We start from the raw sequence: 26,748 nt of genomic DNA on the forward strand, positions 1-26,748 counted from the left end.
ATGCTTTGAAAACTGGTATTTGGCTTTGAAGCTTTATGTTTTAAACTGTCTGTTGTGGAGCTCTTTATGGTTTCTGCCTGACACATTTTTCTCTTTCTTCCAAATCCCTTCTTAGGGCCTGATTTAGATCTTGGCGGAGGGGTTACTCTGTTGCTATGTTAACAGAAATCCCGTCTGCTGAAATCTAAATACCTTAGAAAACAATGGTATTTAGATTTCGGCGGACGGGATATCTGTGACTATTGCGATGGAGTAACCCCTCCGCTGAGATCTAAATCAGGCCCATAGTCTTAGAATAAGGACTCATTCCTTCGTGGAACGGTCTTAATACATTTATTCTGAAACTGATTGATTATTTTGATTTATTAACTATTGATTGGTATTGATGACATTATATGCTGATTTCAATAAAGATTAAGCTATTAAAAAGACTGATAAATAAAGCTTTTGAACTCACACCAACTCTCATTGTTGACTGGGAATAATACCTGAAGTTATGATAACTAATTGATGTGCAGCTCCTGGCTAATCTAGTTTTTACGTCAAAGGTCCATCGACCTGAGATGTGGGGATTTCTCCCTGATGAGTTGGCAAGTCTTACCTTGCAAACCAATATTTAACTGAGGCCCCACTACAGCAGTTATAAGTAACCTTTGTCCTGCTCTTGAAGGTGCCTGTGAGCACTGTCATGGGCAGTGCTAACTCTGTTATAAAAAAGTAAGTGCAAGGGCCTAAGGTTTTTCTTAGAAGCTGTGATGGCCTTGACCGGTATTCGGGTATTCGGGTTTTGTAGTCTAGATTACATGTGAAGCCTCTTAACTACCCTAAATTCCAGTCTCTTTTTCCCACTCTTTCAGGTTCCTTTTCATCCATCTTTCTCCCTTTGGCACTGGTTTTCTTACTTTCTCTTTCTATTGTGTACTTGCTGTTAATTACTGTGTAGTTATGTGGACTTGCAACCTCTTGCTACGTTCTTAAATTCTGCATTCCAAATTCAAATTCAGATGTTGTGATGGATGATCAGAATGCTGAATTATTGCATAGTTGGTGAGGTAGTAACTGGCCATTCAGTTGTGTGTCAGAATAAACTGAAATAACTATTGTAGACTGGAGTAACTGTGAGAAATAGTGTCTTCAGCTGTTTGCCCTCTTGCCATAGGGCAATGGTTCTTATCCTTTTGCCTGATGTGAACACCTACGTAATCATTACTAGAACCCAGGGACCCCTATTGACTCATTATTTGAGTTATTACCGAGCCTGGGAGCTTAGCCTAAACATTTTTGATGAGCTGCACCACAAATCAATACACAAAAATGTTGAAACAAGCATTTATCAAACAAACAGACAAATGATTTAATATTTTATTTAATTCACATATAAATATTAAAAAATCAAAAATTTTACACAAAGGGAAGATTGAAGCTTTTCTAAATTCACTCATCGGCCATACTATAATGTTTGACACACTTGCGCTGATCCTACGATTCAATTAGAGGAAACAAACTTCACTTTTAGCCTCCAGCTTGAAGTTCCTTCACATTTAGAGAACCTTTTTCAAATTTCCACTTTACATTTCGCTTCTTAATTTTTATACTGTCTTAATATGTTAATTTTATTTACTTTTCCAAGTGGCTGAGGACTCCCCGAGTAGGCTTCACTGACCCCAAGGAGTCCCCGTACGACAGGTTAAGAACCACTTCCATAGGGCAAAGTCCACTGATGAAAAATGAGTCCCGATCTCTGGTGCCCACTACCTGCAAACACTGGTACAAATTCTACACTGTTCATGCTTCTTTGAGTATGCACATTGAGGGATCGGCCTTTACAGGTGTCTTGTCTTCTGGCACGTATCCAAAGGAATTAGCAGCACTCCCACTGTAAACATTGTGACTACTGGTAACATTTTACATTGTCTCCATGTTGTGTAAGGACTTTACTGATTGGATGACAGTACTGACTGAATTGTTTTTCATTGCATACAGATGCATCAGTTGCACTGCAATGTGTTAGGCTAAATATTATTCTCAGCCTTTATGACGCACATGAGGACCAATCATATCCTCCCAGTGTCATTGTTTACACCTCGTAGGGCACAACGCTGACCGTTGCTAGTCAATAATTCATTCCATGAAGTTACCAGTGAACAGTAGTAGGCTGCTCGTTTCCTATTCTTCGCTAATCTTTGTAAAGCATTGTACAGTTTACATCCGGTCTGAAAACAGTTCAGCGCTGATAAGATCAGCACATTGGGTAGTTGACCCTTCATACGTATGTCAGGTACAAATGCGTCCCGTAGCTTTTTATCTGAACTTTTCACCCCAGAATCAAGCCAGAAACATTGCACTTCAAGTACACCACGCTGCAGTTCTTCACAGGTTGAAATGGTGAGCGTTTCTGATAGATCGGGGACCGGAAATAGGCCCATGCACTAAAATAAAATTGCCCCCATTAGTAAATTAGGTAGCTAAAAAAGTGGCCCATGAATGTAAAGTGAGGCAATTTTGAACTTGTAAAGATAAGTTACATACATGTTTGTGAGGTATGGAAGACTGAATTTGAGCTTTCTACAGGCTATGTTTGTTTTAATATCAGGAAAATTATCAGACCATAAATCATGCCCAGAAATAGCCACAAAACTGGCCCACACACTGACCAGTCAGACCAGCCCATCGAGCACTGCCTCATTGCCCGGTATGCCAGTGGGACCCTGTGATAGACTATTAGGGCCCATATTTACGTCATTTTGGCACAGGACAGCACATCAAGTCATCTTGCTGCGCTGCCCTGCGTCAAGTGGAAAGGTCAGGAATGTGCCGTGTCCAGGCAGAACGCAGCACACACAGAAAGAGGAAGAAACCAGGAGAAATTAACATATTCCTCTTCGTTGCGCCTCCCTTGGAGAGTCATAAGGCTCTGGTGCATTCCCATGCTTACAGGCTCTGGTAAATATGGAGATGCATCAGTGTCCATGGGATTTGCTTGGGAAACAATGCCCATGGAACGCCTCCCTGACTTGCACTGCCTTGACTTACTCCACATCTATGAGGCCATTCAAAGCCACGCAAAGTGGCTTTGCGTGGGCTCATAGATATGGTTGAGAGGTTTGCGCTGCTGCTGCATCACTAAAAGTGATGCAGTAGCAGGACAAGCCTCTCATATATATATACACCCCCAAGGGTATTAAAAACTGGAGCATCAGGTAAGTAAACATGTTTCAAAATATATTTTGGGTGCATGCTTGCGGATGAGAGTATGTTTGTGTGAGAGAGGGAGTGTTTTGTTTATGTGTAAGTGTGTGTTGAGTGAAAGTGACAGTCAGGGATAGGAGTGGCAATACATGAGATTAAATATCTTTAAATTAGTATGAGTGAGTCAGGGTGAGTGAGAATGATGAAGTTATAGTAACAGTGCAAATCAGTGTGAGTGAATAGGTGTGTGTTAATCGGTTTAGGAATGAGTGACAATGTGTGAGTGTACGACTGAATGCAAGAAAGTGAAAATGAATGAGAGCAAGTGAGTGAGAATGATCAAGTAAGAGCGAGTAGGTGATTATGTGTGAGTTAGTGAATGTGAATTAGCATGAGTGAGAATGTGGTGTTATGCTTGTGAGTCTGCCTTTGACCCTGGCAACACACTGGTGTTGGATAGGGACCTTGATTATTAGAGATAATATTTGATATAAGGCACATCCATGGCAAAAGGCTTGCACAGGTAATTCTTGGAATGGGACACTGTGTCAAAATGCTGATGCAGCACGTTGGAGGTGATTCTTCCTACAGGATGACAGCTTTGGCATATAGGAGGGGGACAAACATGACACACTGGTGGCCCTATCATACTAGAGGGACATTAGCATATTATGTGTAATTGTTGACATGAGGGCACCAGTACCACTACTTCTCGCAAGCATAAAGCCGCATTGATCAGGGCACCCCCTTCATTATGGAGGCTAGGATTGTAGATAGTATCTTAGCTTCAGTGTTGAGAAGCAAAATGGGGCGATAGGCAGTGCATTGCCCTAATGTTTTTTTTCTTCTTAGGAATCACCACTATGGTGGCATGGTCGAGACCTGGAGGAAAGCCACCCATCCTCTCTGTCTCCTCAAACATGGCAAGCAGGTGGGGGTCTACACTTGCTGTAGAGTTCTGCCGGGAAGCCGTCTGGGCCTGGAGTTTTACCCGCAGCCAGTACTGAAATGGCATCCCTAACCTCTCGAGTCCCACAGGCTCATCAATGTTTTGCCTTTCCATTAACAAGAGTCTAGAGAGAGACACCTCCCCCAGAAGGGGGCCTCCCTTTCCACCTGCGGCCTGGGCCGCTCCTTGTAGACTCTTGCGTGGTAAGTGGCAAAGCTCTGCACGATTTTCGCAGGGCATCTGGGAGAGGGCTCCGGACTCATTAACGACTTCAGGGATAACCCTATTCGCCAACGGCCGGGTTGCTAGCTAGTACAAAAGCTTTCCGTTCTTGTCCCCCCAGCCGTACACGCGGGCCCCCGAAGCCCGCCACATATATTTTGCTGTTTCAAGAACGGAGTGTCTGATTTCCTCTCTAATTAGGGTTAACTGCCTTGTTATGGACGCGTGCGCGGAGACAGCAAGCCGGTGCTAAAGTCGTAATGCCATGGCCTCAGGCTCTGACACTTTGTGGTTATGTGCGCGCTCACGCACGTGCAGGAAATGTTTGGCCTGCCCCCTAAGGGTGGCCTTGCAAACTGCCCAGATCGTGCCGGGTGATCGCACGGCCCCCAGATTGTGGTCAAAGTATTGGGTGAGTTGGTCCCTCATGCCTTAGGTGTAGTCTCTGTCCTGCAGGTACCAGGCGTACAGCCGCCACGTCGAGCATCGAGTGGGGTCTATGTCCCCCAGGCAAACTCGAAGTGGCGCGTGATGCGAAACCCCATTCAGCAGTATCTCACCCGTGACTCTGGAGACATCCAGTGCCGGCATAAAGAGGAGGTCTATTCTGGTGAGAGTGTGGTGCGCCGCTGACGTGTGTGTATACTGCTGAGTTGTAGGGTGCCATGTTCGCCACACATCACAAAGACCAAGGCCCTCAGCCCTGTGGCCCTATCCAGATGCCCGATAGGAACGACTCACAGACAGAAGACCGGAAATATCCAGCGTTGGGTTTATTGCCCTGTGCTTTTCCTTAACTCCTTCGTAGGAGCGGCGCTTGGTCTGCACCTCCCGGGTGTAGTCTGGGAATATTAAGATCCTGTGGTTGTCCCACAGAGGTCCGAGTATGCTCTAGCTTCTCTAAGCATGGTGTTGCGGTCCTTGAAGTTAAGAAATCGTGTGATCATGGGCCGCCTGGGTCCTCCAGGCGGAGGTCTGGGCGCGAACGCCCTGTGAACCTGTTCAATCCCAAACCAGGGGGAGATATGCTGCTCTGGTACCCAGTTCTCCAAAAACGTGATCGCCTGGCTCGAGTCTGGTCCCTCCGGGAAGCCAACGAAGTGCAGGTTATTGCTCCTAGAGCGGTTCTCCGAGTCTTCAGCTCGGTGGTGTAGCTCACCCATGCGGATCATCAGCTGCTCGACTTTAGTTTTGAGCTCTGTGAGCTCATCCTCTGCCTGAGAAACCAGATCGTCGACCTCCGTAATGCAGCCCACTGCCGTCTGCAGATCCTGCCGCAATAGGCCTATGTCCTCACGTACCAATTTTAGTCTCAACTGCCAGCTGTGAGGAATGAATGGCCTGGAGGATCGTGCTCACTCTCTCCGCGGCAGGGCTTCCTGACGCCGGATCACCCACTCCCTGGGGGGCCGCCTGTGTGGTGAACTGATCAATGCGCTGCTCTGACGCCAGAGGCTGTTTCCCAGTCCTGTCCTTCCCCATGTCGTCTCACCAGGCCAGGGCATCACAATCTCCCACTGCTCTCCGGCCGACCACTTCCTGGGGGTCCCCAGAGACACCGGCCGCACACCCTTGATATACGGCACAGGGGGGACACCCCAATTGACCGCCACTAGGGCCACCGCTCTACCAGACGTCAAACAGGAGACGGGGGCCCCCCACGACAAGCCCCCCCTAGGGCTGAGTGCCGACAGATGAGCTGGGGGGGCCTGGTCAATCTGCACAATATCAAGCGACGGCCCCCGCACGTCACGACCCCGCGCCGCACCCCGGCCCTCACCTCATGTCTGGTCGACGATCACCGCCTCCACCTCCTCCGGTGTATTGTCCACCTCTCCCTACTCACAGGCAGCGTTGCACCTCAGGGTCTGATAGTTCGAATATATATATATTGTTTTTATTTATTTTTTTCACTGAAAAACCAAAGGTTAAAGGGAAGTTATAGTTTTACCAAAAACAAAACTATAAAAATTCAGTAGTTATAGTTATAGTTGTATTCATGTTAAGAAACGTGTTACCTAAAGTTTCTTTACGGCACAAGTTATAGATTCTTCAGATAAGTGTAGCTATAAATATAACTATAGCTGCTGAATTTCTGTTGTTTTGTTTGGGTAAAATATAAACCTAACCATAATGTCCCTATTACCTTTGTTTTTTTCCGTGAATTTGTCTGTTTTGTAAAAATGTTATATATAATTACCATACATTAATACAACCAAGCTGTGCAGAGTGGGGTTAGGTCGCAGGGCCTGGCTCCCGGCCAACCCCTCTACATGCACCCAACCCCATGCCATGCACAGCAGGAGGTTGGGCTGTGGATCCTTCGTGAAGTTACACTAAGGGGCCACGCTGAGCGCTTAATGGAGCCACAGACCAGCCAAAAAAAACATTTTGGACCATTTTCTTACCCATGAACGGGCCCTCAGGAATGCCTGCTCCATCCTACGGGGTTAGGATATCTGTATCCTGAAACATTATGTGTTTTCACACTGTATTTTTGCCAATTGTGTGCCAAGCAACAAACAAAATGTAAGCTGCAACGTTCCTTTCAAGTTGCGGCCAACTGCAATGATGTTATAGTGGTGAGCATTTCTGACTTTTTCTTGGCTCCTGCTTTACGAATCACCCCAAAACTTTCCATATAGCAGCTGAACTATCTTGTGTACTAGTTTAGAAAATTGTATGAAGATTTTATGAAGATTGTATGTTGCGGTCCTTGAAGTTAAGAAATCGTGCGATCATTGGCCGCCTGGGTCCTCCAGGCGGAGGTCTGGGCGCGAACGCCCTGTGAACCTGTTCAATCCCAAACCAGGGGGAGAGATGCTACTCTGGTACCCAGTTCTCCAAAAACGTGATCGCCTGGCTCGCGTCTGGTCCCTCCGGGAAGCCAACGAAGCGCAGTTTATTGCGCCTAGAGCGGTCCTCCGAGTCTTCAGCTCGGTGGTGTAGCTCACCCATGCGGATCATCAGCTGGGTGACTTTAGTTTTGAGCTCTGTGAGCTCATCCTCTGCCTGAGAAACCTGATCGTCGACCTCCGTAATGCAGCCCACTGCCGTCTGCAGATCCTGCCGCAATAGGCCTATGTCCTCACGTACCAATTATAGTCTCAACTGCCAGCTGTGAGGAATGAATGGCCTGGAGGATCGTGCTCACTCTCTCCGCGGCAGGGCTTCCTGACGCCGGATCACCCACTCCCTGGGGGGCCGCCTGTGTGGTGAACTGATCAATGCGCTGCTCTGACGCCAGAGGCTGTTTCCCAGACCTGTCCTTCCCCATGTCGTCTCACCAGGCCAGGGCATCACGATCTCCCACTGCTCTCCGGCCGACCACTTCCTGGGGGTCCCCAGAGACACCGGCCGCACATCCTCGATATACGGCACGGGGGGACACCCCAATTGACCGCCACTAGGGCCACCGCTCTACCAGACGTCAAACAGGAGACGGGGGCCCCCCACGACAAGGCCCCCCTAGGGCTGAGTGCCGACGGATGAGCTGCGGGGGCCTGGTCAATCTGCACAGTATCAAGCGACGGCCCCCCGCACGTCACGACCCCGCGCCGCACCCCGGCCCTCACCTCATGTCTGGTCGACGATCACCGCCTCCACCTCCTCCAGTGTATTGTCCACCTCACCTCTCCCTACTCACAGGCAGCGTTGCACCTCAGGGTCTGATAGTTCGAATATATATATATTGTTTTTATTTATTTTTTTCACTGAAAAACCAAAGGTTAAAGGGAAGTTATAGTTTTACCAAAAACAAAACCATAAAAATTCAGTAGTTATAGTTATAGTTGTATTCATGTTAAGAAACGTGTTACCTAAAGTTTCTTTACGGCACAAGTTATAGATTCTTCAGATAAGTGTAGCTATAAATATAACTATAGCTGCTGAATTTCTGTTGTTTTGTTTGGGTAAAATATAAACCTAACCATAACGTCCCTATTACCTTTGTTTTTTTCAGTGAATTTGTCTGTTTTGTAAAATTTGTATATATAATTACCATACATTAATACAACCAAGCTGTGCAGAGTGGGGTTAGGTCGCAGGGCCTGGCTCCCGGCCAACCCCTCTACATGCACCCAACCCCATGCCATGCACAGCGGGAGGTTGGGCTGTGGATCCTTCGTGAAGTTACACTAAGGGGCCACGCTGAGCGCTTAATGGAGCCACAGACCAGCCAAAAAAAACATTTTGGACCATTTTCTTACCCATGAACGGGCCCTCAGGAATGCCTTCTCCATCCTACGGGGTTAGGATATCTGTATCCTGAAACATTATGTGTTTTCACACTGTAGTTTTGCCTATTGTGTGCCAAGCAACAAACAAAATGTAAGCTGCAACGTTCCTTTCAAGTTGCGGCCAACTGCAATGATGTTATAGTGGTGAGCATTTCTGACTTTTTCTTGGCTCCTGCTTTACGAATCACCCCAAAACTTTCCATACAGCAGCTGAACTATCTTGTGTACTAGTTTAGAAAATTGTATGAAGATTTTATGAAGATTGTATGTTGCGGTCCTTGAAGTTAAGAAATCGTGCGATCATTGGCCGCCTGGGTCCTCCAGGCGGAGGTCTGGGCGCGAACGCCCTGTGAACCTGTTCAATCCCAAACCAGGGGGAGAGATGCTGCTCTGGTACCCAGTTCTCCAAAAACGTGATCACCTGGCTCGCGTCTGGTCCCTCCGGGAAGCCAACGAAGTGCAGGTTATTGCGCCTAGAGCGGTTCTCCGAGTCTTCAGCTCGGTGGTGTAGCTCACCCATGTGGATCATCAGCTGGGTGACTTTAGTTTTGAGCTCTGTGAGCTCATCCTCTGCCTGAGAAACCTGATCGTCGACCTCCGTAATGCAGCCCACTGCCGTCTGCAGATCCTGCCGCAATAGGCCTATGTCCTCACGTACCAATTTTAGTCTCAACTGCCAGCTGTGAGGAATGAATGGCCTGGAGGATCGTGCTCACTCTCTCCGCGGCAGGGCTTCCTGACGCCGGATCACCCACTCCCTGGGGGGCCGCCTGTGTGGTGAACTGATCAATGCGCTGCTCTGACGCCAGAGGCTGTTTCCCAGTCCTGTCCTTCCCCATGTCGTCTCACCAGGCCAGGGCATCACGATCTCCCACTTCTCTCCGGCCGACCACTTCCTGGGGGTCCCCAGAGACACCGGCCGCACACCCTCGATATACGGCACGGGGGGACACCCCAATTGACCGCCACTAGGGCCACCGCTCTACCAGACGTCAAACAGGAGACGGGGGCCCCCCACGACAAGGCCCCCCTAGGGCTGAGTGCCGACGGATGAGCTGGCGGGGCCTGGTCAATCTGCACAGTATCAAGTGACGGCCCCCCGCACGTCACGACCCTGCGCCGCACCCCGGCCCCCACCTCATGTCTGGTCGACGATCACCGCCTCCACCTCCTCCGGTGTATTGTCCACCTCTCCCTACTCACAGGCAGCGTTGCACCTCAGGGTCTGATAGTTCGAATATATATATATTGTTTTTATTTATTTTTTTCACTGAAAAACCAAAGGTTAAAGGGAAGTTATAGTTTTACCAAAAACAAAACCATAAAAATTCAGTAGTTATAGTTATAGTTGTATTCATGTTAAGAAACGTGTTACCTAAAGTTTCTTTACGGCACAAGTTATAGATTCTTCAGATAAGTGTATCTATAAATATAATTATAGCTGCTGAATCTCTGTTGTTTTGTTTGGGTAAAATATAAACCTAACCATAACGTCCCTATTACCTTTGTTTTTTTCCGTGAATTTGTCTGTTTTGTAAAAATTTAATATATAATTACCATACAATAATACAACCAAGCTGTGCAGAGTGGGGTTAGTTCGCAGGGCCTGGCTCCCGGCCAACCCCTCTACATGCACCCAACCCCATGTCATGCACAGCGGGAGGTTGGGCTGTGGATCCTTCGTGAAGTTACACTAAGGGGCCACGCTGAGCACTTAATGGAGCCACAGACCAGCCAAAAAAAACATTTTGGACCATTTTCTTACCCATGAACGGGCCCTCAGGAATGCCTTCTCCATCCTACGGGGTTAGGGTATCTGTATCCTGAAACATTATGGCCCTCATTCTGACCTTGGCGGGCGGCGGAGGCCGCCCGCCAAAGTCCCGCCGTCAGGTTACCGTTCCGCGGTCGAAAGACCGCGGCGGTAATTCTGACTTTCCCGCTGGGCTGGCGGGCGGTCTCCTTCAGACCGCCAGCCAGCCCAGCGGGAAAGAGGCTTCCACGATGAAGCCGGCTCGGAATCGAGCCGGCGGAGTGGAAGCTGTGCGACGGGTGCAGTTGCACCCGTCGCGTATTTCACTGTCTGCGCAGCAGACAGTGAAATACATGTAGGGGCCCTCTTACGGGGGCCCCTGCAATGCCCATGCCAGTGGCATGGGCACTGCAGGGGCCCCCAGGGGCCCCGCGACCCCCCCTACCGCCATCCGGATCTCGGCGGTCCGACCGCCGGGATCTGGATGGCGGTAGGGGGGGTCAGAATCCCCGCGGCGGTGCAGCAAGCTGCGCCGCCGCGGAGGATTCAATGGGGCCGCGGTACACTGGCGGGACCCCGCCAGTGGTGCCGGTCCGACCGCGGCTTTACCGCCGCGGTCGGAATCCCCATTGGAGCACCGCCGGCTTGTCGGCGGTGCTCCCGCGGTCCTCCGCCCTGGCGGTCAAAGACCGCCAGGGTCAGAATGAGGGCCTATGTGTTTTCACACTGTATTTTTGCCTATCGTGTGCCAACCAACAAACAAAATGTAAGCTGCAACGTTCCTTTCAAGTTGCGGCCAACTGCAATGATGTTATAGTGGTGAGCATTTCTGACTTTTTCTTGGCTCCCGCTTTACGAATCACCCCAAAACTTTCCATACAGCAGCTGAACTATCTTGTGTACTAGTTTAGAAAATTGTATGAAGATTTCTCAAATGGCGCCAAAGTTATTAGCAAAAGCAAACCTTTTGTCTATGGGAATAGTAGGTCCTAGCTATAACTACCTATCTAGGCGGTCACCACTAAGTAGTTAGAGTTAGGACCATGTTTCCATAGAAAAAGTGATTTTTGACTTGCCTATATCTTTGGCACCGTTTGATGAATCGTCACGAAATGTAAAAAAAAAATTGCAATGATTCTTGCGCTCAGAAAGTTTTGGGGTGAACTGTCAAGTGGCGGCCGGGAAAAAGGTGGGGTCAAAAAAGTTGCATCTCCCATGTTAATTCCCATTGGACCTTAAGACACGTTGCGTTGTTGGTGATGTAGGTGATCTGCTTTAGTTTGTAATTAAAAGCATACAAACTTTCCTGGAGTGCAGCGTAATCGTTGTTTGAAAAAAAAAAAAATATATATATATATATTGATATAGATATAGATATACAGATAACTATCTATCTATCTATCTATCCATATATATATATATATATATATATATATATATATATATATATATATATATATATATATATATATATGTACACATATATATATATATATATATATATATATGGCTGACAATATCCTTTTTTGAGGCTTAGCCTGCCACACAAATTATGCTAAAAAGGAGGCAGTGAACTCTGGGTAATTCCCAAGTTTACAAGTTTAGGTGGAGAGCAGCTCCTTTACACAGAACACCTCACAACACCATAGATACTCAGAATCTGCTCACCTCAAATGACTGTTTTTCTAGCAGTGTTTTTAACCATAAGATGTACAGTGCCATCCATGGCAGCAAGAAAGTGAGGAAGCCTTTTGCCTTGTACAGTTTTACAGCAAAGTCTTTAAACATAGGATTAGTTACAGCTATCTACGCCGAGCTGAAAAATGACAAAAGCCCTTTTGTGCTCCAGGCATAGTATTACAACTTTGGATAGGTACAATACCATCCAATCCAACCTGGAATGAAAAAAAGCAACCCCTGAGCCCAAAGCAGGATTTTGGTTTTAGAGAAGCAAAAATGAATGACCCCTATGCCACAGGAACTATCTTCTATTCCAATGGGGTCATTATTTTATTGTCTCTCTCTTCCAAGTTTTACCTAACAGTGACGATCTGCAAAAAACACAAGAACATTTAACCTTGTCCGCTCTAAATTAGGTGGACGGGGGTATATGTAAGCCTCGCCTCTTACTGGCTGTACTCCGTCAGGCCGTTAGAGGAGTATGGCAGCAAGGGAGCCGGAGTAAGCTCAGTCACTCACTCACTTAAGTCATCATGCCTATAAATCAGGCAGATGGACCAAGGTATTGATGGATAGCGTACTCCATTGCAGTTGCAATGGAGTGTCTTCTCCTCCAAAGTTCAAAACAGGCCCAGCGTCTTTACTCCATGTTCTTTTGATATGAGCTATTCTTACTGAAGATCATAGAGAGTGTTGGTTCCCAGTGTTCATGAAACTTTACATTCTAGGAGGGCATCTCATGAAAAACGCACACTTCAAACTATTGGTCCGGTTCTTCAGGTATATGGAAGTGGTAAAGGAGTTTTCCCAATAAACGTATTTGGCAGAATGCAGGCATACAGACAGGAGTTTAACAAGACATCGATCTTCACTCTGTAGGTTAATTTCTGTAACTATTATGTTTTTACATACTGTTGTGGTCCAAGGAATATGCAATCTTTTGCATATGTCGTGAGAGGCCAGCTGTTCTTATAGGCGCGAATTTTGAAAGAAACCTATAAGTGTTTTTTTTAATGCAAAGGTATTACTTTTTGGATGGTTGGCACAGCTGTTTATTATTAATTATTGCCTTATGTATTTCATAAAATGATCTTGTAATCATTAAGAGATTTCCAAAAATTGTGCTGAAATGTCCTTTTTATACAGTTTTACATTTTGATGTGATGTGTTTTAAGAAATAATAGTGTTTCTTTTTTACCTTTCTTAAGGTTTTAGTAAAGTTAACACAAAAGACTGATTTGAAATGAATTGACAGGCTCATGCTTATACTTCGTGTCCCGTTGTTACGATGTTTTTTGAGGGCCTGCAGACTTACAATATTTGACGCAAACCTCTTTCAGTTCCTCTGCCTTTGACTTTGCTTGGAAGACAGGGAATGTTTCCAACTACTTGCGTAATTCTGGCTTGTGTCAAATATACTACAGCAATATATTTAATTCATTACATGCATGCACTAGAGTCTGTGACGTTGTAACCTAATTATATCTCTTATTTAATTTTTCAAACAAGACATGTAATTATGACTTTGTTTTATCTGTAGGCGGAGATACTGAGCATGCTCAGTCACAGAAACATCATTCAGTTTTATGGAGCAGTGCTTGAACCTCCGAACTACTGTATTGTTACAGGTGAGTGAATCTCATATATAAGCGACAGCAGGTAAAATAAAAAATAATATATACAAAATTATAAAAGCATTTGACCTCCAAGGGCTTGATTACAAGGTAACTGGAACGAAATTAACAATCTTTCCCTCGGCTATTAAAAGAAAACAATTCACTTGCCCCTCCCGCCCCCCCACCACCACCACTCTTTCCTACTCCACACACTGGCCCAAGTATACATTTACCACCTGTTGGGAGTAGGTGTAGAACATAGATTAGCAGAATTTGTGTGGTTTTACAGTTGGAAAAATTGGCTTCTTACAGTAAACTTGAGTTTTCCACATAATTGCACGACAATGGGATGGTTTTACTGCACAAAAACAGTAACATTGTATAGAAAGATTCCTCTGTAACTTTTGTAAGGTGGTGGAAGAAAGAGGCTTGAGACGGAATCACGACCAGGTAACCTTGGCAGGTTCCTAAGAAACAATTTGAGCCCCTGTCCTTAGTGTTTTTTATACAAATTAAGCATTGTGCTTCAGGCCGAAGTGCAGCACAATGTGGATCATAAATTTTGGACACTGACAATGTTTGACTTACATCTGATGATGTATAGTATTTTTTGGCAATAATTTTTATTGGTTTCAGGACAACTGAAAGACATGACTTAATTGGCAGCACATACCGGTGCTGAAAGGACAAAAACAATTCATACACATTATTTTATTAGAACTGCATAGTCCCCTGGACACCCTCTCCCACCAAACCCCTTTAAGACATCTAAACAGGTGCAAAATCAGTCGTCCTGACCCAATGCATCTGGGCATTGGGTCAGGTGACCTGAAAATGCTCTCTACATGCACCCCAATTCGTTGTGTGTTTATTTGGACAGCCTTTGGATTTGTAAACAACCTCTTCAGTTATCGAGGAATAGTCCATGCCTTGCAACCATTCCTAAAACGGGGGACACCCTTCTTCTACCTATATTATGCTTAGTCAGCCCAAAACCAATACCCACCAATGTGTGCTGACCCCGAAGTCGATCCCACCCCGCAAACACCCTTAGGAGTGCCATCCTGGGCCCTCGCCCCATTGGGACGCTTGTCACCTAGTGTACAGTGAATTCTAGACCAGTAGGGAGAGATGACAGGGTATTCCCATACTGTATGGAGCCAAGTACCCCTTGTTTTTCTGTGTAAGAGGTACTCCAGCTCTGGCACCTTCCCCATTTTCCATTCCCCATCTGGTGTGTATTAGACTTGGTGGAAGTATTTAAATTGGATCAGCTGCAGTCTAGCAAAGATCACTAATTGGCCACCATTTTTGCCTCCACCAAGTCCTCCTCATCTCCCCAATAACCGTCTCCCACCATTCCGGCAGTGCATACTGTTAGCATCTTATAAATGCGCGAAACACCCTTCACCTCAATCTCCCCCATGGTGAGTTTAGGCTCCAGTGGATTAAAGTCGTGAAGTGGGTCTGAGGCTGTAAGAAATTGGGGTGCTGGTTGAGGGGTGTGAAACACCACTCATCCAGCAACCACAATCCTTGTCAGGGTGAAGTCACAAGCAAACCCCAAATTAACATGTGCTCTACCCTCTGGTAGCATGGCACAGAACGATCAGGCTTAACTTAAAGTAAATCCGTAAAGTATTTGTGCAGCACTTCAGACAGTAATAATGTGAAAACACAACACAAGAAAAATCCCACCCAATTTAGAAACTTACGGGGTCATTGCCGGGGCCAGGGTTGGCGGGAGCACCGGCAACAAGCTGGCGGTGCCCCGCAGGGCATTCTGACCGCGGCGGTTCAGCCGCGGTCAGAAAGGGAAAACCGGCGGTCTCCCGCCGGTTTTCCGCTGCCCTGTAGAATCCTCCATGGCGGCGCAGGATTCTGACACCCCATACCGCCATCCTGTTCCTGGCGGCAGAGGATGGCGGTATGGGGTGTCGTGGGGCCCCTGGGGGCCCCTGCAGTGCCCATGCCAAAGGCATGGGCACTGCAGGGGCCCCCGTAAGAGGGCCCCACTTTGTATTTCAGTGTCTGCTTTGCAGACACTGAAATACGCGACGGGTGCCACTGCACCCGTCGCACCTTCCCAATCCGCCGGCTCAATTCTGAGCCGGCGTCCTAGTGGGAAGGCTGTTTTTGCACTGGGCTGGCGGGCGGCCTTTTGGCGGTCACCCGCCAGCCCAGTGCAAAACCCAAATTACCCTCAGCGGTCTTGCGACCGCGGAGCGGTATTTTGGAGGGGGGAACTCTGGCGGGCGGCCTCCGCCGCCCGCCAGGGTGAGAATCACCCCCTTAGTGTAGATTGTAATACATAAAGCAAGACATAACAACTAAAATCTAATCAGTAGAACTGGAGGTATGCAAGTTTAAATAATTCAGTGAAAATAGCCGCAAAAAGCGGTTACATGAGACTAGCCCTTGGAATCACTCGGGTGGTCCTTGATACAAGTTGCAGGGCCAGGTGTTCTCACCCAGACAAGTGGGCAGCAAGTCAGCAGAGCAGGACAACAGACCTTCAGGTCAGCAGTCCAGCAGAGTGGCAGTCCTTTCAGCAGCACAGCAGTTCTTACTGGTGAGTCTTCCACAGGCCCAGAAGTTTACTTATGTTTTGGTGTCTCAGGTCCAACAATTATCCCTTGTGCCTTCTTTGAAGTGGGAAAAGCATCGAGAGGATTCCCTTTGTAGTGTACATGTTTCCTGTCTCCTCTGCTCTGGCTGCAGACCAACTGCAAGGGATATACAACCCTTTGTGTGAAGGCAGGACACAGCATAGTCAGGTGTAAGTGGGGCTTAGCCCAGCATTACACCCCATCCTGCCAGTGATGGCCCATTCAGGCACACCGAAGCTCTTTATTGTGTGGGGCTGTCTTGGAAGACATCACAAAGACCACCCATTCATGTTGCCCAGAGACAAGCTGCAGCACCAAATGGCTAAGGCTGGAAAAATGCCAACTTTATAAATGTGGCATTTTCAAAATTGTAACCAAAAATCCTACTTCACCATGATAGAGAATTTTTCATTACAGTTCCAAAGACACCAAACATGCACTGGTCACCTCTTCCCATTTGGAAGTTACAACTTATTAAATGTATATAATGTAATTCCAGTGTTATCCTATGTGAGAGGTAGCCTTGTAATAGTGAAAAGTGCATTTAAGAGTTTTATTTTACTATCTGGACATATAAAACATAAGTACATGTCCCACTTTTTAAAATCAGTGCACCCTGCTTTGTAGGCTGTTTATGGCCTATCCTAGGGATGACCTGAATGCATTAAAAAGGAAGGTTTGGGCCTAGAAAAAGGTTTATTTTGCCAGGTTGAAATGGTAGTTTAGAAATGCACACACATGCTGCAATGGCTGGCCTGAGCCATGTTTAAAGAGCTACTTAAGTGGGTAGCACAGTCAGTGCCACAGGCTCACTAGTAGCATTTAATATACAGACCCAGGGCACTTGTAGTACCAGTGTTGCTAGGGACTTACAGATAAATAAGTAATAAATTATGCCAAATGCACAGATGACAATGTTACTGTTAGACTTTTCATCCTTGGCATGGTCTCCCTTAACTTTTTGCCTCTGTTCCCCAGGTTGTTGATGTGTGCTGGACTCTGATATTACTGTTTTTGTAACTCTGGGCACTTTACCACTGCTAACCAGTGCTAAAGTGCAAGTGCTCCTGTTTAAAATGTGTACGTAATTGGTTCTCCATGATTGACATATTTGTTTTACTGTTAAGTCCCTAGTAAAGTGCACTAGAGGTGCCCAGGGCCTGTAAATCAAATGTTACTAGTGGGCCTGCAGCACTGGTTGTGCCACCCACACAAGTTACCCTGTAATCATGTTTCAGACCTGCCACTGCAGTGTCTGTAAGTGTATTTTTACACTGTAAATTCGACTTGGCAAGTGTACCCACTTGCCAGGCCTAAACCTTTCCTTTTCTTACATGTAAGGCACCCCTAAGGTAGGCCCTAGGTAGCCCCAAGGGCAGGGTGCAGTGTATGGATAAGGTAGGACATATAGTAATGTGGTTTATATGTCCTGACAGTGAAATACTGCCAATTTCGTTTTTCACTGTTGCAAGGCCTGTCTCTCTCATAGGATAATATGGGGGCTACCTTTAAATATGATTAAAGTGTAGATTCCCCTAGAGAGTAGATGGACATGTGGAGTTTGGGGTCCCTGAACTCACAATAAAAAAATACATCTTTTAGTAAAGTTGATTTTAAGATTGTGCGTCTGAAAATGCCACTTTTAGAAAGTGAGCATTTTCTTGCTTAAACCATTCTGTGACTCTGCCTTGTTTGTGGATTCCCTGTCTGGGTCAGTTTGACAGTTGGGTTGTTTTTCACCTCACACTAGACAGTGACACAAAAGGGGGCTGGGGTGTAACCTGCATTTCCTGATTAGCCATCTCTGCTAGGAGGGAGGGGTGGAGTGGTCACTCTCATCTGAAAGGACTGTGCCTGCCTCTGACAATACCGGCTCCAACCCCCTGGTGTGTGTCTGAGGCCTGGCCTGGGCAAGGCAGGATTTCACAAGTAGGTGTGAGTCCCCTTTGAAGAAAGGTGACTTCAAAGACCAAAATGGGTATAAGAAGGGCACCCAAATCTACAGACTTTAGAAACACTTCTGGAACCAAGAGGAACCTCTGCCTGGAGAAGAGCTGATAGCTGAGGAAGAAGTGCTGCCCTGCCTGTGACTGTGCTTTGTGGAGCTTTCCTGTAGTGCTGCTTCTGCCAGAGTAAGAAGGCAAAGACTGGACTTTGTGTGCCTTCCATCTTGTGAAGAAATCTCCAAGGGCTTGAGTTAGAGCTTGCCTCCTGTTGTTTGAAGTCTCAGGGACAGCAAAGACTTCTCTCTGCCAGCACCTGGAGTCTCTGGAGAGACGCCTGCTCTGACAAGTGATGCCCTATCCAGTTCCTGGGCCCTTGAAAGGAAAGCTGGTGGAATCCAAGGAAATGGACTTCGGACGACTTCGGACCGACGCCGCTGCTGAATCCGGTAACGCCGCCTGCACCTGACGCCATGACCTTTGCTGGAACGCGACGCTCTTTGCAGGCCCGACGCCGCAGCAGCCCCGCTGAAGTCTGCGACTCCGTGGAAGTCCCCGCACCACGTTGTGACCGACGCCGCTCGAAGTGCACGGATTCAACGTTTCGCACAGACGCTGCGATCCCCGACTTCGCTCATCGGCTTGTTTTCACTCTTCACCAAAGACTTGGGGGTCTACACGACTCCGTGTCCGGCGCCGCTGGTGTCGGCTTGTCGGAAACGACGCCGTCACGACGCCGTGTTAACATCTCATCGAAGCATTTTTGTTTCTAAGCGCTATTTTTGAGTTTAATCTCTAAAAATTCATAACTTGACTTGTGTATGTTGGATTTTTGTCGTTTGGTCTTGTTTTGTTTAGATAAATATTTCCTTTTTTTTCTAAGCTGGTGTTGTGTCATTTTGTAGTGTTTTCATTAAGTTACTGTATGTGTTGGTACAAGTACTTTACACCTAGCACTGTGAAGTTAAGCCTACTGCTCTGCCACGCTACCAAGGGGGTAAGCAGGGGTTAGCTGAGGGTGATTCTCTTTTACCCTGACTAGAGTGAGGGTCCTTGCTTGAACAGGGGGTAACCTGACTGTCAACCAAGGACCCCATTTCTAACAGTTACCATGTTTTAGGGAGTGAGAACATGCACTTTAGCACTGGTTAACAGTAGGAAAGAGCACAAAGTCCTAACAAAAAGTATATAAGAAAAATATGGAGGAGTAAGGCAAAAAGTCTAGAGGAAGACCACCCTAAGGCTGACACCTTTCCTTAGATATTCCAAAGCATGCCTCAGCTGCAGGTACAAAAAAGAACTGGGACCAATGTAACTCATATTCAGTACTCAATTGTAAGAAGTAGAACATGTGACCATGGACGCAGACATCAGCTAACTTGGACATGCCAAGCTTGGCCCATTTCTGAAAACCTTGTAACTGTGTGAATGTCTTTTGCCTTGAACCCACCTACAATGATGTTTCCCTAGTTGGACTTTAGCCCATCCCATCCATTTAAGGCCACCTGCCAGCATTCAGTGGGATCTGCTGTAATGTGAGGCAGGTGCTGCCGGGTCTCGGTGTCATAGAGCCACAACAAGGTGCGAATTTCGGGAATCCAGTCAAATCCAGGCAGATTACTGAGGTCCCTGAAAAGACAATCATTAATTGCCAACAGCTGCGCTGGCCAGTAATAAAGCTAGACATTCACTGCCGCAAAGATTCCAACAAATGCGTCTGTATATATTTTTTATGGGTAACCCGTGGGGTGGGGGGGGAGAGTGGAGGTTACTCCTCAGCTGTAGGCATTAACATGTGTCTGCAGTTTTGAAAAACGTTGCTGTGGAATCCTATGTCGATACTTCCGTAGGCTATATAACAGTTGTGGGTGTGCTATCATTTAAAGAGGGTGATGCGCCCCTGTATATTCAACTGGGGCGTTCCCCAGCGTGCCAGTTTTGTGTTCCCTGGAAACCATGTTGAGTTCCCAGACGGTCTCTGATTCCGTAGTCACTTGCATCCCCAAATAAATGAATACTCCGGGCACACATTAATGGTTTGAGTACCCTACATTGGAGGAGTAGGGGAGATGGGCCGCAAGACAAGGAAGGATTTATATCTCTTGACTCATAAGCCTGAAGTACCCCCATACACAGTCAGCATGTGGATCAGTCTGAGTAGCAATACCCCCCCCGCTGTATGAATAGCAAGACATTGTCCACATAGAGCAAGATGGGGTCCTCTGTACCTTGCTTCTACCTGCCTCACCCACTTGGCCAATGTCTCGATAACGAGTACAAACAGGTACGGGGATAAGAAGCAGCCCTGTCTGATACCCTTATGCATAGGGAATCTACAAGAAGGGCACCATTTACCCTCACCCTTGCTCACAGGGCCACGTCTGGCAATTGGACACACCTCTGAAAGTGTGGTCCAAAATTCACACACTGTGGCATTGTTTGAATGGAAGGCCATTCATCAGAGTGGAAGGTTTTCTCAAAGTCCTCCTGGTGGGCCTAAAGCCATTTTGGTTCCCAGATACTAAAAAGCATACTATCTTAGCCAATCGGGTGGCCATCACCTTCGCCATCAATTTTGCATCTACACTAATCATTGTAATCGGGTGATAGTATGCCCAGTCAGCAGAAAGCTTTTTTGGTATAGGGAGGGCCACCACCATGGCTCCACTAATATCCGAGGATAATGCCCCAGAGCAAAGGGCCTCCTGAAACAATTTGAGTATGACGGGAGCCATGAAACTGGCAGGTTTCTTAAAGAACTCCACTAGGAAGCCACTGGGACCTGGGGCTCTCCCTCGCAGCATGGCCTGCAGAGCAAGCCGCAGCTCCTTGACCTCAGTCGGGAGATTGAATTCTGTTTGCACCTTTGCAGTGAGCCCAGACTACGTAGTCATTTTTTGGTGTTTTTTGAGGAAGTGCAAAAGTGTTAAGACTCTTAATATATTTTTAAAGATGTGTTTCATATGCTTTCCCATAAGATTGTAGTTTTTTCACAAATAGTACTGTATGTTCGCACTGACTGCAGTTTTGCTCACATATTCTCTAAACTGCAGTAGGTTGCGGACATAAAGATACAAAACTGCTTTCAAGAAAGGTCCTGCTATTTATGACCAACCACACGTCCATATACTATCAGTAGTCGGTAGTGCAAAAGGCGGGCTCAGTAAAGGTTTCTCTCTCAAGAAACATTGGAAGTATCAATAGTTCTTGCTTAAAGATGAAGAGGTTTGTTTGCAAGAGTAGGGAATTAAGATGCCAAACTACATTGAGTCAGCCCAGAGACATAGTATAGCATAACTAAGGCCTCTAGTTTTCAGTTGTGACTGATTTTACCGATTTCCTGTCTGTATTTATTTTTAAAGCAGAAAAATACAGAAAATGTTGCTTCTTATGATTGACACACCTTGTTGTCGTTCATGAATTCCAGACCAACCGCTAAACAGATAGACACCATGGGAATTTAAAACCAGGATGAGATTTCCTTAAATTCAGGCATATGCTAACATATATTTGTATATAATGCTAATAGCTACCTGTCAGTGTAGTGTTTTGTTATATTTGGCTGCTTAGTTTGCTAAAATGCAACAGGCATAAAGATATGAACACAGGTTTATCAGTTAAATAAATGTGGAAATATAACATTTTGTTACTCCATATAACCCCAAAATAAATATAGATAAATACAGATGGAAATGTTAAAAAAAATATCGTAAAACCGGGAGCCCTAAGCATAATCTTCCATGCTGAAACCCCCAACAGGGAAATAGTTGCAGAAATAGGAGCAAAAATCAAGGACTACAAATATGTAGGTTTGGTGAAGAATGCATTGAAAATTAGGAATTCGAAAACATTGTAGCACATTTATCTCAGATCCATGCTCCCATATATATGAGTAGCAAAGAAAATGACTTCAGAATAAAATAGTCGAGCACCATCTTGGACAGGGAAATGTTGGCAACACAAGCTGGTAGGACAGCCATCTTGGTTGGGAATTAACCTTAACCTCACCCACCATCAGAAGAACATTTTGTTGCTCTCGTACAGCAGATGCAAATAGAGAAGATGAAATGCAAAACATCCTTTCCTTGATCTATCCGGGTCTTCAATCATCAATACTACTGTACTCCTTCCACCGGACACACAGACTAACATCCTGGGCCACATGGAGAGGTGTCCACCCCAGTCAAGAACACTTTAGAGCTACTGTGGGCGCAAAGTTTCCATCTGGGGTGAAGTGGTTGGAGAATCCTTCCTGCACACCAAGTATGCTGCCTCCATTGAATCAAGGACACTCTTTGGTGAGTTCTATCTGCAGATTTAACAGTGGGTAACTCATACTATACTGGGAGATGCCAGGATAGGGGGCAGTGATCCAATCATTGCCTCAGGGTATGCACCACAATTACAATTTTTCCCCTAGTCTGGTGAACAAACCGAAAATGGTGAGGTTCGGTAAATATTTAAATGCCAAGGTCAACTCTCGTATTGAAGTGAGAGCAAGAGTTAGGGGTTCTGGGCTAGGAGATGCAAGCAGTGTTTCTGAGTGTAACAGGGGAATTTGGGACCCAAACTGAAGTCTTGAATAGGACTCACAAATTGGGCAATAGGTAGAATCATGACATGCTTCTCTGGAACTACTGGAACTAGGTAGATTCAAAGAGATGTAGACCATCTCCAGGTTCTTAGCAGAATCATATTCTTTCTCAGGGGCTAGATAAATGTCTACACTACAGGCCTTCCTTCTTTAGCACCCTGGGCCCTGGAAAATGAGTGAGTGGTAGTCCCAGATAGGATGTAACTCTAACAGCTACTGATGCTGGTAAAAAAACATACTCTATAAGTCACATGCTTTCCAAAAAATGGTTCCTGTCTCTGGAATTGTCATCAATAATATGAGTGTGTTCTCTTATTGGCATGGTTCAGAAACAGCAATGAAATATAATAATAATATGGATTCAGACCTTTCTCCCCCCACTGAAGTTTGATTCTGTACTGTGATATTGCTGTAAAAGTGTGCATCAGGTAACACTCCTCTGAATTGTCTTTCCACATTTCAGTTGTGAGGATCTGATAAAATCAATACATTCATTGCATATACAAGAGCGCACATGTTAAATACAAACCTTGATTATCTGGCTAGAGATATGAGTGACAAATGTTCAACTATAGGGACAAATGTTGCTGCAGGCTTGAAACCATTTTCTTTGTGGTAGCATGGAAAAGGAGGTAGTAGAGACTTGGTTAACTGACATCAGATTAAATTCCCTTTTTCCATACTTTTATTATTCCGTTTCAGGAAAAAGATAGAAAGAGTAAAAAAAACTAGCATTTTGTGGGAAAGTAATTCGTAACAATAGTTCACATTTGATTCTTTGTGCAGCTCTAAAACAGTAGACTATATTTATTGAAAAAACTGAGAATTGAAAATGTGAATGCACCCAAGACCAGGTTTCCTTTTTTTTTCCTTTTCATCAAACTGGCACAATGTAATTTTTAATCATTTTTCTCAAACACATAGATGACTTAAGCCATCTTCACAATGCTCCAATACGCCCGCATAGCGGACATTACTTCTTCTATATCTCTTCTCAAAATCCTCCTGTTGTGTTTACCTGCTGCCAGTTGCTTAGACAGGGTAGAGGCCTTGGTCTGAATATTGTTGCTTGATTCTTTCACATCAGACTTTGTTGAAGTTAATCAATTCTGTTTATGAAATATTCTAACTTTGCATCTGTGTTGTCCATTTTCTGACTAAATAAAGTCACCATTGCCTGTTGTGAGGATTAAATTTCTGAAGTTCAGATAAGACATAGTTGAAGATGTTCGTTTCATTAACTGAAGCATGACAAACATTAGGTTATTCTTGTTGTTATAAAGCTCCTGTTGTTTTTGGAGTGGCTTCTAATGTGTTCCCAGCAGCCCCTCCTTGAGTGGGAAAGATTGAAACATCATGCACTACTGCTGACACATCTAGAAATAGTCATCAGCCATCAGAAAATTGTACCTGTCACTTCACACTTAGAGGTATGCACGTCAAACCAAGCACTTTGCATCTGAGGTCCACTGGATATCATATTACAGCTGTTCTGTTAATAATGCTTTGGATTGTTCCTCCCTTGCGCGCAGTCTTTAGTTTTTTTGAGGTTTTCCTAGTCTTGATAAAGTTCAGGCGTCAGGTTCTCCAGGTGTTCCCCCCTGCAGAAAGGCCTTCTGAGCCAACTTAGAAAGCCCACTTTTATATTATTTTTGGTTCAAAGTTGCTGCAGATCTTTCTGGAACATTGGATGAACTTTTAGTAAACAGAGCTGATAATCAGTGAACAATGGTTGTTCTCGCCCTTAATGTGCTCAAGGAATTGCATTGTTGCACTGCTTTTCAGAGATGGGTTTCAGTGCTGCATGGCAGAACCTTCATTCTTCTGTGTGCTCTGTTTGGAGATCACACTACTTTTTGACTGACCTTCCTCTGACCCTATGGCACTCTCTATATATTTTTTTGATAAACATATTTTTATTGATTTTAAACCTCAAGAAGGTAAAGTTGAACAGATGACACACAATCATTAAGATACAAGAGAAAAAGGCTGCGACTGTAGCAAATCATAAACTTTCAAATAGTACAGCGTAGTCATATTAGACACCATCTAAAATTCTATATCTGTTACAATATTCAAGCAACTAAACCCAACCACTTCCCCCAAACCCGCCCATGTTATGGGGACAGCTCATAGCCTCGTACACGTTTCTCTTGCGCACACCAATCTACTCCTCGCCACCATACTGACAGTGTGGGAGAAGTAAGGGACATCCAGGGCGCAGCAATATCTCCCTTAGCTACCAGGAGAACTGTACCCAAAAACGCTCAGCTCAGCTTGCTCAGCTCTCGTGCCTCCCACGCTCCTCAAACACACCAAGTAATATCAACAGGGGAGAAGGGTAACCTCCCTCTCAAGGACATCCGATAGGTCCTGTGTCACCCTGGTCCAGTAGTTAGTCACCATGGAGCAGGACCATACCATGTGGTAGAAGTCTGCAGGGACTATCTATATTTAGCATGTTAGAGTCCACTTTTGTTAAGAGCTGTTATCAACTGTTGCACTTTCAGGGTTTGCTACTGGCGTGTGTTGCATCTTCAGGGTTTACTACTTCACCAGGTATCTTCTCTCTTGGAGTTAAACATTGAGAAATAAATTCAAGAAAGAGAAACACTCTTTGTGTGAATTGGTTCGGGAGGATGCCATTTGTTTTAGAAATCCAGTGCTCACTTTAATCGAACGCCCCAGCATTATGTTGTAGTTGGTGGGCGCTGGTTAAAACAATGATAGTGAGAGGTCGAAGCAATAATGGTGATATGATCAAGCACGTATGTAACACTAATGGCCTCATTGAGTTTTACCAATGGGAAAAACTTCAGGACGCAGATATTTGTATTTCATTGACACTATACAAGTAAGCAACAAAAAAAAACATATTGCATCCAAACACAACAAACACTACCATATATTTTAAAACGTGTTGTTGATTGATATTTTTTCTGCTGCCAGTGTGATGTGTGTTCTTTCTAATCATAGAAGGGCATTTTCAGAGGCCTGATAGTGGAACCATCACATTGAGGCAAATGTGTAATTGAGAGGCCTTAGAAATAGACAGCTCTATCAAGGCTTGGACTTTGAGCTAGCAGCACAGCAGTAGATGAGGTCTGTATCAGTCATCCCAACAGATAAGCAGTGTTATTTACGTACCACTCATTAATTTTCCAAGTATTTCGGAAGCTCGCTTCTGGTAAACAAGGTTAATCAATATATCAGTTGTAATATTATGGAGAAGAGGAAGTTTAACACCAAATGAGATAAGTGCAAGCCCTACCATCTGGACATAATGTAATGCGAAAGCCTTCTCCAGGCACCAACAACCATGCTTCATATGAAGGAGAATTAATTACTGAAAAAACACACATATCCATCAACTTATGTGGATGAAAGCACCTCGCATTATTGGTTATCTTATTATCTTCTAGAAGCAGTATCAAGCCAGCAAAACAAATATAATCAAGAAGTAAACAATATGAAATAAAGGAGAAAGGCACCTGAACTATGAATAAAGGAAGCGTTCATATGCCATAGAGGGCTTTTTGTTCCAGATAATCCATGCTAATATTGCAATTAATTGCAAAGCGAATAGTTGTACAATGTATGACATCAAATAATTTTAACTAAAATAAATACCATCTATTACAAAGTTTGATCACAAGGCATAGTGGTTGAAAGATCTGCTTATAGTTAGAAGACACATGGCCAATTGACTATAGAATGTGCTAGCCAGTGCCGTGGTAATGGGGGTTTGTTTTTGAGGGGCCTCTCTGCCTGTCATCATTTGCAGCTAGTTCCTCAAGGGTTCAAAAAGACCTTGGCAGCTGGTGATTAACAGTTATATTTGTAAATCAATGGAGTCTGCATGTCCTACTTCTATGGCATTCTAGTTTGCTTTCAGTGCTCTTGTATGTTGTTATATTTGTAAACCAATTTAGTCTGTATGTCTTTCTAATGTCTT

General features: G+C 45.2%; 1 protein-coding gene across 6 annotated transcripts in view; it reads left to right on the plus strand.

The window, feature by feature from the left end:
• Window positions 1-26,748, plus strand: part of MAP3K20 (mitogen-activated protein kinase kinase kinase 20) — an 800,901-nt gene that overhangs the window by 179,102 nt on the left and 595,051 nt on the right. For all 6 annotated transcript variants that reach the window (XM_069225360.1, XM_069225358.1, XM_069225359.1 and 3 more), the window contains exon 3: window positions 13,572-13,659. In XM_069225360.1, coding sequence (XP_069081461.1) covers window positions 13,572-13,659 — 88 coding nt within the window. The remainder of the gene's footprint in view (window positions 1-13,571; window positions 13,660-26,748) is intronic.

This window comes from Pleurodeles waltl, chromosome 3_1, assembly GCF_031143425.1.
Source record: "Pleurodeles waltl isolate 20211129_DDA chromosome 3_1, aPleWal1.hap1.20221129, whole genome shotgun sequence".
NCBI classification, from domain to species: domain Eukaryota; kingdom Metazoa; phylum Chordata; class Amphibia; order Caudata; family Salamandridae; genus Pleurodeles; species Pleurodeles waltl.